At 46.7% G+C, this 17,248-nt stretch overlaps 1 protein-coding gene across 5 annotated transcripts in view; it reads right to left on the reverse strand.

Annotated features, from left to right (window-relative positions):
- The window catches only part of DOCK8 (dedicator of cytokinesis 8), a 222,054-nt gene that overhangs the window by 117,762 nt on the left and 87,044 nt on the right, over nt 1–17,248 (reverse strand). For all 5 annotated transcript variants that reach the window (XM_028748429.2, XM_077935898.1, XM_077935899.1 and 2 more), the window contains exons 12-14: nt 13,419–13,558; nt 10,074–10,167; nt 9,164–9,326 (exon numbers count right to left, since the gene is read on the reverse strand). In XM_028748429.2, the coding sequence (XP_028604262.2) occupies nt 9,164–9,326; nt 10,074–10,167; nt 13,419–13,558 (397 nt within the window). The remainder of the gene's footprint in view (nt 1–9,163; nt 9,327–10,073; nt 10,168–13,418; nt 13,559–17,248) is intronic.

A 17,248-nucleotide genomic window follows, 5' to 3' on the forward strand; every position in this document is an offset into this window, starting at 1 on the left:
CGGTCAGGACCAGACCAGGCAGGGATAGTCCTCAGACAACGACTAAACCTGCCTCCTCTGTAATGACATGGTCTGGTCTTAGCGTAACTCCTCCTCCTACCCGTAATCACTGAGATCGGTTGTCCCAGTGCATCCCCCCCGTGGAACATGCCCCAGCCATTTTGTTGGCTGGGACCTACTCCCTGGCAGCCCTGACCCCTCCCCTTAAGAACAAAATACCACCTTTAAAAAAACAACAACAATAAAACAATACAAACAAAAAACAGTAAAAATTACAAAAACGTAAAATCAAACAAATTCCCAGGACCAATAAACATCCATCCCACCCCTACCCACCCCACATACAAAAAATTCAAAAGAAAATTTTAAAAACATTTTAAAAGCACTCTGCACCCCTCCAGCAGTAACAGCAACTGTCCTAGTGAGGCCCGTCAGGCCCTGCCCTGGGCCAGATGGTAAGTGGCAGGAAGGAGCAGGGCCCCCAGACACTCACACAGGAGAGTCCTCCTGGGCAGCAGAGCGCAGCAGTTCCTGTGAGGCTTCAGGCCCCGCCCTGGGCCAGGTAGATGGTAAGCGGCAAGAGCAGGGCCCTCAGACACTCACACAGGAGAGTCCTCCTGGGCAGCAGAGCGCAGCAGTCCCTGTGAGGCTTCAGGCCCTGCCCTGGGCCAGGTAGGTGGTAAGCGGCAAGAGCAGGGCCCTCAGACACTCACACAGAAGTGCCACCCACCTGGACCGGGGCCTGCACCTCTGCCATGAGGACTCTAGCCGCTGCGCAACCTCCATCTGTGGCCATAGTGGGCCCCAACAAAGGCCCCATGATGAAGACACAGGCCCCAGCCCAGTCACCACCATGGCACCTGACTGCTGGAGTTAAGGCGGTGCTGGTGAGTGTTGGTGGCACCCACCCAGAAGGCTGTTAGGATATTTCCGTTCCACCTTAAAAAGGGAGCAGGCTTTTGTGAGTCTGCGTATTTCCTGTTACAGGATGTTTATGTTTGCTATTCCTTTCGGTTTTGCCTGTCTGTGCATGAACGCTGAAGCAGACGGACATGTCTTTCCTTTGTTCTGACCAACGTTGAATAAACTGTAAATATACTCTCCTGCTGTGCATCTTTTGCTGTGTGGAGTCTGCTGAAAGAGTGTGCACCAGCCTAGGAATGTGGATCCAAAGGCTTCGTGTCGCTAAATGATACTGCGTGACTGCGTGACTACGGGAGGCAGATGGATGTCCGGCAGCCGGCTTGGGGGCTCAGATGGACGTTATCTCCCTGGCAGTATCCCAACAACAAGGTTTCGGGCCCAGATTCACGGCACTTACAGGAGAGTAAGACAACTGCAACAGACTGCTAAGGTATGTTGGAAAAGCGAAAGCAGAGGCTTTTCTGTTGGGCCGACGCAAAGAGCCTTTGATGTCCGGCAAGGCTTAATTGGCCTGGGAGCTGAGCCAAAAGGCATCGTGATTAATGAGCTGCCACGATAAGGAGTCTTTGAAGGCATAAAGGCTCACGGCTCAAGTAAAAAGCTGGAATGGAGTTTTTCCACGCTTTTGAAGCTTCTGAAGCTGCTGAGTGCCCAAAGTTAAATCGGCACAATTATGAGACCTGGGCAAAATGGTGTGAGAGTTTGCTGCGTCAGTATGGAGTGTGGCATACTGTGTCCCAAGCCCCCCCAGATCCTCTGACAGAGAAATGGCAGGCCGAGAATTTGAAGGCCATAGACGTAATAGTCTTATCCGTCTCTCTGGAGGAAATAAAAACGCTTGCTGGCAACGTGACGGCACGAAAGATGTGGAATGCTTTGAAGATAGCCCACATGCCAGTCATCCCAGCTCAGAGTTTGAATGCCCAGAGTTTGACTGCATCGGAGGTCCTGGCTGTTTCCCAGAATGCGAATGAATGCAGGGATGCTGAGGGCACCGGTTGCAAGCTGCAGGGGGAGCAGACTGTGATGTCATCCCAGGCAGCATTCCAGCCTCCAGGGGGAGCCAAGGAGTCGGCAGCTGAGAGCTCTGTTTCTCATGGGAACCAAGGTCATCGCCTTTGCAGAGGCCGGAAGGCCAGAGGTAAACAAAGACAGATGCCTGCAGATGGCCCGAAGCAGAAGGGGGGTGAAGAGCCCACGCCAGTGGAAAACAAGGCTTTGTTAGCTGGCATTGCTTCACCAAAGGCTAAAGGCAAGTCTCATGGCCAGGAGCAGGGGGGCAAGCTGCAAAAGCCCACGCCGGTGGAAAACAAGGTTTTGCTTGCTGCAAAGACTGCTCCAAAGGCTAAGGCCAGATTTGTTGTTGACTCAGGCTGTACGCGCCATCTTTCGAAGGACCGCCATCTGTTTATCTCCTTCATGCCACAAGAAGGAGAGATCCACCTGGCTGATGGAAGGACGTTGCAAATTGCAGGAGAAGGGACTGTGAAACTTGCAAGTTTGCATACAACCATCAGTAATGTACTGTATGTTCCTGGAGCTGCAGACAATTTGCTGAGTGTCCCACAGCTGACTGGGCGTGGTTTTGAGATATCCTTCAAGAGGAGCGTCTGTGTCATCAGGAAAGGCAAAGAGGACATTTTGCATGCTAAGTTTATAGATGGTTTATTCTGTATAACTTATGATGACAATGCTGTTGTGTCTAATGCTGATTCTTGTTGTGTTGCACAAACTAACAAGGTTCTTCATGCAGGATGCATTCATGATGCACATCGAAGATTTTGTCACATGTCTTGGCAGGCGCTGGCCAAGATGCCTGGATTGGTTGAAGGTTTGAACATCAAACCTTGCAAATTTCACATGAAATGTGTATCTTGTGCAGAGAACAAGGTGAAGGTTGCTCCAAAAGGCAAGGAGTCTAGCAGGCAGGCTTCCAAACCCTACCAGCTAGTTCATGCAGACCTAGTTGGTCCTCTTGCGCCCTCTTTGGGAGGAGCAAGGTTCTTCATGGTTCTGATTGATTCTTTTTCTAGGTACATTCATGTGTTTTTGCTCGAACAGAAATCGCAAGCGTTTCCGAAGTTTAAGGCATTCTGTGCTTGGTTGGAGAATGTGCACGGTAAACGTATTTCCTGTCTGTTTTCCGATCGAGGTGGGGAATTCACTTCTCAGCAGTTTGAAGCTTTCCTGACTGAGAAGGGAATCCAGCATGACATGTCAACCCCCAGATCGCCATGGATGAATGGGCTTGCGGAGAGAGCAAATCAGACATTGCTGCAAGGAATGAAAACCTTGTTGCATGATGCCAATCTCCCTGATAAGTTTTGGGGGGAAGCTTTGGGGAATTTGGTTTACTCCTATAATCGCAGATTGTCATCACCCATTGGTTGTACCCCCTATGAGAAGATGTTTGGCAAGAAACCCAACACCAAACACATGAGAATTTTTGGTTCTGACATGTGGGTACGCACCCCACAAACCAACAAGCTTGGGAAGCGTGGGGCACATGGTTTGTTCATGGGGTACGAAAAAGGTGCATACAGGGTATGGATGACTGACTCTAAATCCATTAAGTTCACAAGGAGTGTTGAGTACAATCCTAAGTGGGGGGGAAATGTGGGAATTTTCCAGAGTTACCCAGAGGAGGATGAAGGTGATGTCAAGCAAGTAGCTAAAGCTGAGGAAGCTGCTGAGGATGATGAGGATGAGGATGATGATGATGATGATCAGAGTTCAGATTCCAGTTCAGTGGGCGGCGCTGCTGCTAGTGTCAGTGACAGTGATGACACAGCAGACTACCAGAGCGCAAAGGCCTCAGTCAGACCATCTGATGCGTCTGACAATGAACTGGAAGAACCACTGTTCACCATTGGTCAATTTTCTCCTAAGAAAGAGGAGATGTGTCCAGAAGACTTGCGTCTAGTACGTAGGTCTGAAAGGGCGACCAAAGGCAGACCTCCAAAGAGGTATGCTGATGAGTTTGCTAAGACAGCAACTGCTGTTCTTAGTAGCTCAGAGAAGGTGTGGGAACCTTCAAGCTTCAAAGAGGTTCAGGAGTTAACCTCTAAAGATGCTGAGCCTTGGCTTAATGCCATGAAGGCTGAAGTTGATTCCTTGAACAGGAACCAAACTTGGGAACTGGTACCGGTAGTCCCAGGAATGAGACTGGTTGGCAGCAAATGGGTCTTCAAGGCCAAGACAGACCAGAATGGCAAGGTAGTCAGACACAAAGCCAGATTGGTTGCCAGAGGTTTTTCACAGGTACCAGGACAGGATTACCACGAGACCTACTCTCCAACTGTCAAATATGAGAGCATTCGGCTGATGCTCAAGATCGCTGCGGAGGAGAAACTGCATGTTTCCCACCACGACATTAATACAGCTTTTTTGTACGGGATTTTGAACGAAGAGCTGTTCATGCTTCCACCAGATGGGATGGAGATACAGAAGGGAATGGTCTGTAAATTGCGGAAATCCTTGTATGGTCTCAAGCAGAGTGCCAGGTGTTGGAACACCAAGCTCACTGAGACATTGCTTTCTCTAGGTTTTCACCAGGGCAAAGCTGATCCATGTGTGTTTGTCAAGGAGGAGGGGCAAAACAAACTGTATTGTTTATGTTTTGTTGATGATCTTCTGATGTTTTGGAAGAATCAGGCTTTTTACCAAAGCACCCTAGCTCAGCTGAAGGAGCACTTTGACATGAAGGATCTTGGTGAGGTTTCCAACTATCTTTCTCTGCAGGTGGAGAAGGACCAAGCAGGTAATTTTCTGGTACACCAAACACAGAAAATTACTGATGTATTAACCAGGTTGAATTTGGTTGATGCAAACCCAGCAGACACACCGATGGTGACAGGTTACCAGGTAGATAGTACTGCTGAAGCGTTTTCTGACACAACGCTGTACAGATGCATTCTAGGCAAGTTGAATTTCATTGCTAGATGCTCAAGACCTGACATTGCTGTAAGCACTAACCTGCTTAGCAGACATGCTAACAATCCTACTGTTCAGGATTGGAAAGCTCTGAAGCGCATAGCCCGCTATTTGAAAGGGACTATGCACTACAGGCTGAGGTTCACCAGTCAGAAGACTGGAGGTCTTGAAATCTTTGCAGATGCAAGTTTTGGAAGTGACACCACGGATGGTACAAGCACTTCTGGAGTATGCTACATGTACAACCACTGCCTGTTTGACTGGTTGTGCAGGAAGCAGACGACAGTGAGCCTAAGTTCCTGTGAAGCAGAACTCAATGCTCTGTCATTTTCACTCATGGATTGTGAATGGTTGATGCAACTGTTTAAGGACATCGGGGTTTCTGTGAAATGTCCTATACAAGTGTATCAAGACAATAGATCTTGTTTGGCTTTGCTGAACTCGGAGAGTTGCAAGCAGAGAACCAAGTACTTGCAGATTAAGCTACATCGTGCAAGAGAGTGTATTCAAAAGGGACTGATTCGGGTGTCCTACATGGCAGGAAATGAAATTCCTGCTGATCTGTTGTCTAAGGTTGTTAACAGAGAACAACTTAAGGTTTACGTACAGAGGTTGCAATTGGGTTGAACCACAGGTACTACAGGTTACACGGAAAGGGGGAGGATGTTAGGATATTTCCGTTCCACCTTAAAAAGGGAGCAGGCTTTTGTGAGTCTGCGTATTTCCTGTTACAGGATGTTTATGTTTGCTATTCCTTTCGGTTTTGCCTGTCTGTGCATGAACGCTGAAGCAGACGGACATGTCTTTCCTTTGTTCTGACCAACGTTGAATAAACTGTAAATATACTCTCCTGCTGTGCATCTTTTGCTGTGTGGAGTCTGCTGAAAGAGTGTGCACCAGCCTAGGAATGTGGATCCAAAGGCTTCGTGTCGCTAAATGATACTGCGTGACTGCGTGACTACGGGAGGCAGATGGATGTCCGGCAGCCGGCTTGGGGGCTCAGATGGACGTTATCTCCCTGGCAGTATCCCAACAAAGGCTGGGCAGTGGTGGCAGGGGGGAATGCTGGGTGGTGCTGGGGCGCCACAGTGGTGGTGGGGGCAATGCTAGTGGGGGGCAGAGGCTGGGCACCCACAACAAAAGAATTGTGGGTGCCAGGCACCCAGTGCCCACTGAAGTTGGCACCAGTGCCCATGACTCACTTCCATAAAGCAGCTTGATAGACCTCCATCTTGGTATTAGACATTAGCATCACATTCTCCCATATCCTTTTGGAGAACTGAGTCAGACAAAGGCCGCTGGCCTCCTTGGCATTTCTCTGGATTATTTGGGGTTGGGCAACAGAGGAATGTATACTTTGATCCAAATTATTGATTTTAGAAGCAGAAGTTGCAGGAAGGAAACAGGGATTGCAGAGATTATGCTGGGAGACTCTCTGAGAGAATGTGTGTGTTGAATGCAAATTATGCATGTATGTCTCTGTGTGTGATGAATGCATGCATTTGAGTGGGATGTGCTGTACTGTGTGTGTGTACATGCACACACAGTGAGTAAGATGGGGATGCCCACTTTTGTCTTGGTCACACCCACTGCTGGCTTGCGATCACCAGAGGAAATCTGGCCTTCAAGCAAAAATTAATAATCTTCATCTGTATTCTAGGACTTGCACCCCAAATTACTGAGTACACAGAACAGTGGTATGGAAACAGTAGGTTAGGCAATTTCAGTCATTTCTACTAGAGAAATAAAACTTCAGCAGGCCTCTGCAGGGAGGTGGGACCGATTCGGATGGTCCGCCCCCACCACTTAATGGATCCAAATGGTTTCCAGAGAGGGGTAGGGGATGTTTTATCCCATGTTGATGGCCTCTCAGCTGATTCCCTGGTGGTCCTCTGGAATGCAGAGTTAACAAGGGCTATTGACTGTCTGGCTCCGAAGCGCCCTCTCCGATTGCATGGAATCCGGACAGCCCCATGGTTTTCCCCGGAGCTGAGGGCAATGAAACAATTGCTGAGACAGCTAGAGTGCCGGTGGCATTTTGAATCAGACCGGACACGGGTTAGAGCTCAATGTCGAGCCTACCAAGTTGCGACAGTGATGGCGAAGAAGACCTTCTTCACCGCCTCTATTGCATCTGCAGAAAACAGTAGCAGGAGACTCTTTCAGGTGGTGTACAATTTAGCAGAACCACCTGCTCCATTGGGGCCCAGTACGGGCCACATGATCTCCTGCAATGATTTTGCAAAGTTTTTTGCAGATAGTCACTCAGATTCAGGGCCAGGGTGGGAGAGTGCTAGAGCCCCATCTAGTCTGTTACCTATGAGGATGTGGACAGGCTGCTTAGACAAGTGAAACCAACCACCTGTCTCCTTGATCCTTGCCCATCCTGGCTTATAAAAGCAAGCTGGGAAGAGCTGGACAATGGGCTTGGCGGGGTGGTGAATGCTTCTCTCTGTGAGGGAGCCTTCCCAGACCTGCTGAAAGAGGCGGTTATCAAACCGCTTCTTAAAAAAAAATCTTTAGATGCGGCCAATATGGCTGTGCTGGTCCTGAGGGTTAACTGTGCAGCGAGGTCTGAGTCCAGTCCAAGGTCGAGGGTGCGGTATGGAGGCTGTCCATCAAAGCTGAAGCTGGGTCCAAGGCAGGGAGTCGGGTGAGGTCAGGAACTCTGGCAGAAGAGCAGGACAGGGTGCAGGAACAGGCTACCAACAATGTTGCTCCTGCAACCTGGGACTGGGGCTGGCTGGCTTTTATCTGCCCCGAGGCATAGGGCGGCCCCGGTCCACAGGTGACTCGCCTCTCCTGGCCTGGAGGTGAGCACTCCTCCTGCGGGAACTTAGTTCCCTCTATCTCTCTGCCCTGAGCCTCTGCAGCTCAGGAGAGGCTGGAGGGTTACTGGACCCAGAGGCAACCTCAGCTTCCCCTGACGGGGTAACTGTGCCCCTGAAGGACTAGGTGCGCAGCCTGGGAGTCATTTTGGACTCACAGCTGTACATGGAGGCACAGGTCAATTCTGTGTCCAGGGCAGGGTATAAATAAGTTGTTGTTGTTTTGAATGCAATGGGTGTTAATATCTGGCATGCACGCCCTCTTAACATTTCACAGGTGGAAATGAGCACAAAATGTACTGTGTGAGACTCTTGTTTTCATGTCAAGGATCACTACCACATTGCCCATCCACTGCACATTCCAAAAGTCTCAGCCATTTATAAGCTGTATTCATTCATTCATAGCCTATTCTACACAGACGTATAAGCAAACAGCACACTGAAACACTGAAACAGGGGGGGAAACACTTATTTGCCTGATGATAGGCTGCTGACTATTCAAAACAAACCTCATCAGTTGAATTGTGCAATTGCAGGCAGCATGCTGGATGGTGTATTAAGTGTTCATGAACACACATTGGCATGCACACAGACTCAGGACAGATGGCAGTTGTCTTCCGTACCCCCTGCCTAGTCTCACAGATTTAACCTTTCAAGACCAGGAGGTAAGATGGGGAGGAGGTCCCAGCAATTCTCCTTATCAGTATTTTAGAGCATCCCCCCACTCCTAATCTCTCCAATTTGGACAACCATACATAACCAGAAGTCAGTGGCTATTCTGGGTAAATAAAGAGTTTTTTAGATTTGATATCCCGCTTTATCGCTACCCTAAGGAGTCTCAAAGCGGCTAACATTCTCCTTTCCCTTCTTCCCCCACAACAAACACTCTGTGAGGTGAGTGGGGCTGAGAGACTTCAGAGAAGTGTGACTGGCCCAAGGTCACCCAGCAGCTGCATGTGGAGAAGCGGAGACGCGAACCCGGTTCACCAGATTACGAGTCTACCGCTCTTAACCACTACACCACAGCAGAGGGGCACTGAACATACAAGGAGGACATTTTTAATCCTTTCAAAAACCACTTAACATTTTATCCCAATTGTTCACAGTTGCAGCAATTCTCAGAAAAGGAGGCAGATTTCTTTATGGAAATGCAGTGGCTCCCAGGAAAGGGGCGAGACTTTTCTCAAATCCTCTCCCAGGGTGCATCTTGACTGGGCCACCCCACCCTACATGCAATAGTTCTTCTCTGTCACTAGAATTACCACAAATAAAGTTTGAGGAGGCATTCAGCAACCTCAGCTAGTTATACTTCAACATTTATTGTCTGATTAACTTTGCTATGAATTACTTTCCCCGTATGTCTTCAACAGCATTACCTGGTAATGCCAACTAGACAAGAGGTCTAGCTCATTTGATTTAGATGTGGGTCCTAATCCAGGAAGAGAATGGATTTACCTTGATCATGTTAATCCTCTTACCTATATACAGTATGGGGGACATAGACTTCTCGCACTGGAAACTCCAGAATCTCTTTATGAGGCCGACTGCGGTTTTCAGGGAATGGCTTCACCAGCAACAACTCTGGGCTGAGACAGCAACTGAGACCTTCTGAAGCAGGGGAGATCTCCAACTTGAGCAATCCTTTAAACAAAATATAGTAACATGAAAGACAAATGCTTTATTAAAAATAAACAAGACAGAAAAAAATGCCAAATCTAACAAATGAGACAGGTCAATACACTCTGATTCACATATAGTCTCAGCATGTACACAGCCTGAGATGGCTGAGAGTGTGAACACTGGGTACACCATCCTCCACAGGATATTTAGCATGAGGTGATTCTCACAGGACCACCTGCCATTTGATGCAGTGGGGAACAAATGGGAATGGGGAGGAAAGGTAAAGCATTGATTAGGGAAAATTATAATGACATGACATGAACTGAGGTAAGGTAGCCTCAGCCTCAGCCCAGGAGAAGGAATGCTAAGAGAAGCCAGGGGTGGCAAGGAGAACAGATGAATCCTTCAAGGCAAATACTCCAGCACAAATCCCCAATAGCAGGAATACTGCTTGCCTGCTCCAACACCTGAGGAATCCCAAGAAACAAACTTGGCCAGGTTTGGATAATCTTTCTCAGCTTGACAAACCAGGGTTTATGAAGCAGGGAAGGCGTGCTGTGCGGAATGCTCTTCCTTCAGCCATCATCTTTAGGTATTTCATTCCTGACTTGTATTAATCCCAATTTCCTCACTGCGTCCAAAATGGTGGACAGTGGCTTAATGTCAATGAACAAACAAGGATAATAAGCCATCGCTTATGGAGCTGGGAAAGCCTGTCTGAATTCAGTCACTGTATATGGCTGGACCTAGCTTTATTATTAAAAGTACCTGGTATAGATTTCACTCTTCTCTGCAAAGAAGACGATCTCTTGTAATCAGCTAAGAACTTGAATAAGTCTTCATCAGTCAGCCGATCTCCTTCCTGTAAACAGCGAGAAATTTGATAACAGTCTCACGATTATATATATAATCAAATATTTTCTTTTGCAGCTAACTATATATGAAACACTATGACATAATGGCACCTTCATGGATCACTGCCTTGCCGTGGCGAAGGGGCTTGAAGAACTCAGAGAAGTTATGAACTATGCCATGCAGGGCACCCACGATGGACAGGTCATTGTGGAGAGTTTTGACCAAACGTGATCCACCTGGAGGAGGAACCGGCAAGCCACTCCAGTGTCCCTGCCAAGAAAACTCCATGGACAAAGACAACAGGCATATAAAAGGTATGACGCTGGAAGATGAGCCCCTCAGGTCGGAAGGCGTCCAACATGCTACTGAGGAAGAGCGGAGAACAAGTACAAGTAGATTCAGAGCTGATGAAGTGTCTGGGCTAAAGCCGAAAGGTCGCTCAGTTGCGGATATGCCTGGAAGCGAAAGGAAAGTCCAATGCTGTAAAGAAAAGTATTGCATAGGAACCTGGAATGTAAGAACCATGAACCTGGGTAAGTTGGATGTGGTCAAAAATGAGATGGCTAGATAAATATTGACATCATGGGCATCAGTGAACTAAAATGGACGGGAATGGGCGAATTCAGTTTGGATGTCCATCATATCTACCACCGTGGGCAAGAATCCCATAAAAGAAATGGAGCAGCCCTCATAGTCAACAAAAGAGTGGCAAAAGCTGTACTGGGATGCAATCTCAAAAATGACAGAATGATCTTGATACGAATCCAAGGCAGACCTTTTAACATCACAGTAATCCAAGTTTATGCACCAACTACTGGTGCTGAAGAAACTGAAATTGACCAATTCTATGAAGACTTACAACACCTTCTAGAAATGACACCAAAGAAGGATGTTCTTCTCATTATAGGGGATTCCCTAAAGTAGGGAATCAAGAGATAAAAGGTACAACTGGCAAGTTTGGCCTTGTAGATCAAAACAAATTATACAAGGAAGGCTCAAGCAGTATGTGGACCGAGAACTCCCAGAAGTGCAAGCTGGATTTAGAAGAGGCAGAGGAACCAGAGACCAAATTGCAAACATGCGCTGGATTATGGAGAAAGCTAGAGAGTTCCAGAAAGACATCTACTTCTGCTTCATTGACTATGCAAAAGCCTATGACTCTGTCGACCACAGCAAACTATGGCAAGTTCTTAAAGAAATGGGAGTGCCTGATCACCTCATCTGTCTCCTGATAAATCTCTATATGGGACAAGAAGCTACAGTTAGAACTGGATATGGAACAACTGATTGGTTCAAAATTGGGAAAGGAGTACGACAAGGCTGTATATTGTCTCCCTGCTTATTTAACTTATATGCAGAATTCATCATGCAAAAGGCTGGGCTGGATTAATCCCTAGCCGGAATTAAGATTGCTGGAAGAAATATCAACAATCTCAGATATGCAGATGACGCAACCTTGATGGCAGAAAGTGAGGAGGATTTAAAGAACCTTTTAATGAGGGTGAAAGAGGAGAGCACAAAATATGCTTTGATGCTCAACATCAAAAAAACGAAGATCATGGACACTGGGACCATCACCTCCTGGCAAATAGAAGGGGAAGAAATGGAGGCAGTGAGAGATTTTACTTTCTTGGGCTCCATGATCACTGCAGATGGTGACAGCAGCCACGAAATTAAAAGACCCCTCCTTCTTGGGAGAAAAGCAATGACAAACCTAAACAGCATCTTAAAAAGCAGAGACATCACCTTGCCAACAAAAGTCCGTATAGTTAAAGCTATTGTTTTCCCAGTAGTGATGTATGGAAGTGAGAGCTGGACCATCAAGAAGGCTGATCGCCGAAGAATTGATGCTTTTAAATTATGGTGCTGGAGGAGACTCTTGAGAGTCCCATGGACTGCAAGAAGATCCAACCTCTCCATTCTGAAGGAAATCAGCCCTGAGTGCTCACTGGAAGGACAGATCGTGAAGCTGAGACTCCAATACTTTGGCCACCTCATGAGAAGAGAAGACTCCCTGGAAAAGACCCTGATGTTGGGAAAGATGGAGGGCACAAGGAGAAGGGGACGACAAAGGACGAGATGGTTGGATAGTGTTCTCAAAGCTACCAGCATGAGTTTGACCAAACTGTGGAAGGCAGTGGAAGACAGGAGTGCCTGGCGTGCTCTGGTCCATGGGGTCACGAAGAGTCGGACACAACTAAATGACTAAACAACAACATGACCTAATGGGTGACTTAGGTTTGGTAGTGTCAGGGAACTGCCATCGGAGCTAGAGGCGGAGGGAAGGCTCCAGAGGGATGCCGGAGAGGGTCCCAGTAGGGAGAGAGGCAGCCCATCTACAGGGGAAGGAAATCAGCGTAAAACCAGTGGAGAGGGGGGGCAGATGGGGGAATCGGAGAGGAGGCTCCAGGACTCCTCGCCGGAGACCAGCGGAGAGAGTACGGGTACTCCGCTGCCCACACCCTCCCTGCGCAGAAGACTTCCGCGCAGGGAGAATAGGAGGAGACTTGGCGTCAAAGAGCTTTTATGCTGGAAAAGGTTCAAGAAACGCCCACTGACGGATTCTGCCAACAACTGAGACAGCCACGAAACTTGAGGCTGTCCAGACAGAAAGGGTTCAACCAGGTAACCTAGCCAGGAGTGGCGGCAACTTACGCACGAGCAACCCCTAGAACCATTACAGGTAAGGTATCAATGTTCCATGTTCATGTTTATTATGTACCTTGATACTAATTATGTATCACTGTTAAATACAACTCCCTTGTGTTCACTTACAAAAAAACAGCATTCAAAAAAAATATCAAAAAGAAACGCACAATCACAAAAACTAAGCAAAATACAATATATTCAAAATTTTACTCATTTTGAAAGGTACATAATTTGAAAAAGTAGGTTTGATGGGAGCCAAGTTATTTTAACTGCCTTGACAGAGGAGAACTTTTGTCTACTCAAAATAAGTCCTACTGAATTCAATGGAGCTTATTCCCAGGGAAGTGGGGCTAAAGTTACAGCTTAAACAATTCATAATTCTGCAACAGATTTAAAAATGCTGAACTTTTTTTGTTTTCAATATTTATTAGACAAGAAAAACTCAGAAACTGCATACTGGTATTTTCAATTTCCTCTACATTACTACCCAAAAATACAGTGGTAAAAGTACTCCTCTTACTTTTCATGCTATTTTGTTAGGCTACTTGTTTCTAGGTCACTGGAGGGGGGAAACCATAAAAATCTTGAAGATGTCAGTCTATACTATACCTGTTTAAAAAATGTGCTGAAAGTCAGAGTGGTGTTTTTGAAGGTTGGCAAGGCAGGAACATCCTCCAATCCAAGGCTTCTTTCAGAAAGTCTTCTACCTTGCATTGCCATTGATTTTCTGTCACCAGTGGACCCTTTGCCTTCAGAGAAAAAATTTCAAATGCATCTTAAAAAGGTAAAGGTACCCCTGCCCGTACGGGCCAGTCTTGACAGACTCTAGGGTTGTGCGCCCATCTCACTCAAGAGGCCGGGGGCCAGCGCTGTCCGGAGACACTTCCGGGTCACGTGGCCAGCGTGACATCGCTGCTCTGGCGAGCCAGAGCCGCACACGGAAAAGCTGTTTACCTTCCCGCTAGTAAGCGGTCCCTATTTATCTACTTGCACCCGGGGGTGCTTTCGAACTGCTAGGTTGGCAGGCGCTGGGACCGAACAACAGGAGCGCACCCCGCCGCGGGGATTCGAACCGCCGACCTTTCGATCGGCAAGCCCTAGGCGCTGAGGCTTTTACCCACAGCGCCACCCGCGTCCCCAGATGCATCTTAGTTTCAATAAAAAAAACGAATCACTTTACTATTGTTATGTTGCACACTTTCGGGATGTAAGAAACTGAAAGACCTCCTCATTTGCTTACATTTTCCATCACCTCATCTTGAAGCTGCAATACATCACTTAATGCAGAATCAAACAATTGTATCCTATGTTTTAGCATGTGATAAGATTGCAAATTTTATTAACATATACATATATATATATTTCATAGAAGCAAGTGTTACATTTAAGTAGTATATAAATAAATAAAGAATATCACATACTTAATTCAAGAAAATTGTAAACACCTCCTGTCAGGGAAGAGTTAGAGTTAGAAGTTTCCAGTTTCCCAGAGGGAGAATGTTTTCCCCAAGGGGGCGAGGAGAGCAATGAATCTAACAGAAGAGAGCAACAGGAACAACAGGGAGGACAGGATGTTCCCAGGAAAGGCAAGGGTTAAGTCCTATCTCCTGTTGCTTCGTCTGCGGAAAACCAGGCATCTAGCACGACAATGTCACAATCGTAAAGGATGGGAGTCTCTATCTGGAGCAGACATGGGAGGAGACAATTGCCTGAAGGAACTGCATCAGGGAAACGAATGTCCCCGGCTGGAAATGGGAGCTTGCAGCCGGGTGGAGGAGCAATAGAAGGCTCTCACGCGGAACAACCTATCCCAGGACTAATGGTGAAGGTGCAACTACAACTTCCCAATGGACATAGGGTCCAGGTAGAGGCGTTGTTAGACTCAGGAGCATCAGCAGATTTCATAGACCAGAAATTGGTACAGGAACACAAAATCTCTTTGTTACCTTTAAATTTCCCACTGCGAGTGAAAACAATCAACGGCAGACCGCTACTGTCAGGAGAAGTGATTTACGAGACTCTACCAATGAAAACGGATATGGGAAAGAGACCAGGGCATTTCATGTGACCGAACTAGCTGGCCACCTGATGGTGCTGGGCATGAGTTGGCTCAATCGTCACAATCCGGTGATTGTCTGGCATCAAAGGTCTTTGTTTTTTTTGTTTGATCTATTGTATGACACATTGTTTGGGGCAAAAGGGAAAAATCTTGGTGGAAGTAATGGGAACAGAGGTGGAAGGGAAGTTGATGGGGAATGAAAGTGAGATTCCATCACAATATATTGCTTATCGGGATGTTTTTTGTGAAAAAGAAGCAGATAAACTTCCACCACATAGGCCCTATGATTGCAAGATAGACCTAGTCCCTGGGGCACAGTTGCCACCAAGCAAGATATATGCCATGTCGGAATTAGATTCTGCAGCATTGAGGGAGTTCCTGCAAAAGAATTTGCAGAGAGGTTTTATTAGAGAGTCCACAGCCTCGGGGGGTGCACCCATCTTTTTTTTCAAAAAGAAAGGGGAGGAAGGGGCACCAAGATTAGTATGTGACTTCAGAATCCTTAACAGCCAAATGAAGCCTCGCGTGTGCCCACTGCCACGTATAGATGACCTCTTAGAGAGAGTTAGGTCAGCCAAAGTCTTTACCAAGCTTGAGCTACGAGGAGCATATAATCTGATAAGGGTCAGAGGTGAGTGGAAAACCAGTTTTTGTACTAAGTATGGTGCATTTGAATTCTTGGTAATGCCTTTTGGCTTACAAAATGGCTCAGGGGTATTTCAAACTTTCATCAATCACGTCTTAGCAGGTATACTGGATCAGTTCTGTGTCTCTTATTTAGATGACCTCTTAATATATAATGAAAGTATGGAGGAACAAGTAAAACATGTCACGCAGGTGTTAGAGAGATTGAGGACCAACAGGTTATATGTGAAGTTAGAGAAGTGTAAGTTCCACACACAAAAGGTGAAGTTCCTGGGATATTGCATTTCCCACAAAGGGGTGCACATGGACACCAGTAAAGTTCAGGCAGTGGTGGAATGGGAGGCACCTAAAACTAAGAAAGATCTGCAGAGGTTTTTAGGATTTGCTAATTTCTATCATAAATTCATAGGCAATTACTCCAAAATCACAATGCCACTGACTGATTGTCTAAGAGGCAAGGGGCCATTCAGATGGTCTGAGGAAGCACAGAAGGCCTTTGATAAATTAAAGGCGGTGTTTGCTTTAGAAAAATATCTTATGCACTTAGACCCAAGTAAACGTATGAAGGTAGAAACTGACGCCTCTGAAAGGGCTATTGGGGCTCTTCTGCTGCAACAGGACAAGGAAGGGGACTGGAGATCCTGTGCATTCTACTCTAGAAAATTAAATTAATCAGAACAAAACTACACCATATTTGATACGGAACTTTTAGCTGTGCATGCTGCCTTTAAAGTGTGGAGACATTTTTTGGAAGGGGCATCACATCAGGTGGTGGTACAAACAGATCATAAGAATTTAAAGTATGGGAGAACTGCTGGACAGCTAAACCAAAGGCAAATTAGGTGGGCGGAGTTTTTTGCTGGGTTTAATTTTAGGATTGAGTACATACCTGGGCATCAAAACGTTCGTGCAGACGCACTATCACGCAAACCTGAGTATATGGAAGGGGAAGCACCTCCCAAGTTGCAAGAAATGCTGAGATCGGATCAGTGGGGGTGTGCAGCCGTAGTAGTGGACGGCAGGGAATTCCAGCAATTGACAGTAACAGATGAGTTTGCACAAAAGAAAATGGAGGAACTGAGAAAAAGTAGAGGGGAAGAGGAAGGTTTCAAGGGAAAAGGTGGATTGTTGTACAGGACAGGGGTGCTGTATGTACCTGAAGGTGAATTAAGAGGTAAAGTGTTGAGGCAACATCATGATAACCCGACTGCAGGACATTTTGGTAGAGAAAAGACCCTGTATCAAATCACACGGCAGTTCTGGTGGCCAAAGTTGAGGGAGGAGGTAACACAATATGTAAGAGGTTGTGAAGTATGTCAACGAGCCAAGGCACCCAGAGCAGCTCCCGCAGGGTTGTTGCAACCTATGCCCACGCCAGGAAGGCCTTGGCATGTGGTGTCTATGGATTTTATAACGGATCTACCGTCATCGCACAGGCAAACAGTGATCTTTGTAGTGGTTGACATGCTAACCAAGATGGCAAATTTCATACCATGTGCCAAAATTCCGACCGCGCAGGAAACTGCAAAGATGTTTTTAGATAATATTTTTAGGTTGCATGGTATGCCATCACAAATCATTTCAGATAGAGGGGCCCAATTTACATCACAATTTTGGAGGAGGTTAATGCAGTTACTAGATGTGGAGCTAAGCCTCACGTCAGTGAGACACCCGCAAACCAATGGGGAAGCTGAAATAACGAATGCAACACTACAACAATATCTGAGGTGATATG

This window comes from Podarcis muralis, chromosome 11 (genome assembly GCF_964188315.1).
Source record: "Podarcis muralis chromosome 11, rPodMur119.hap1.1, whole genome shotgun sequence".
Classification (NCBI taxonomy): domain Eukaryota; kingdom Metazoa; phylum Chordata; class Lepidosauria; order Squamata; family Lacertidae; genus Podarcis; species Podarcis muralis.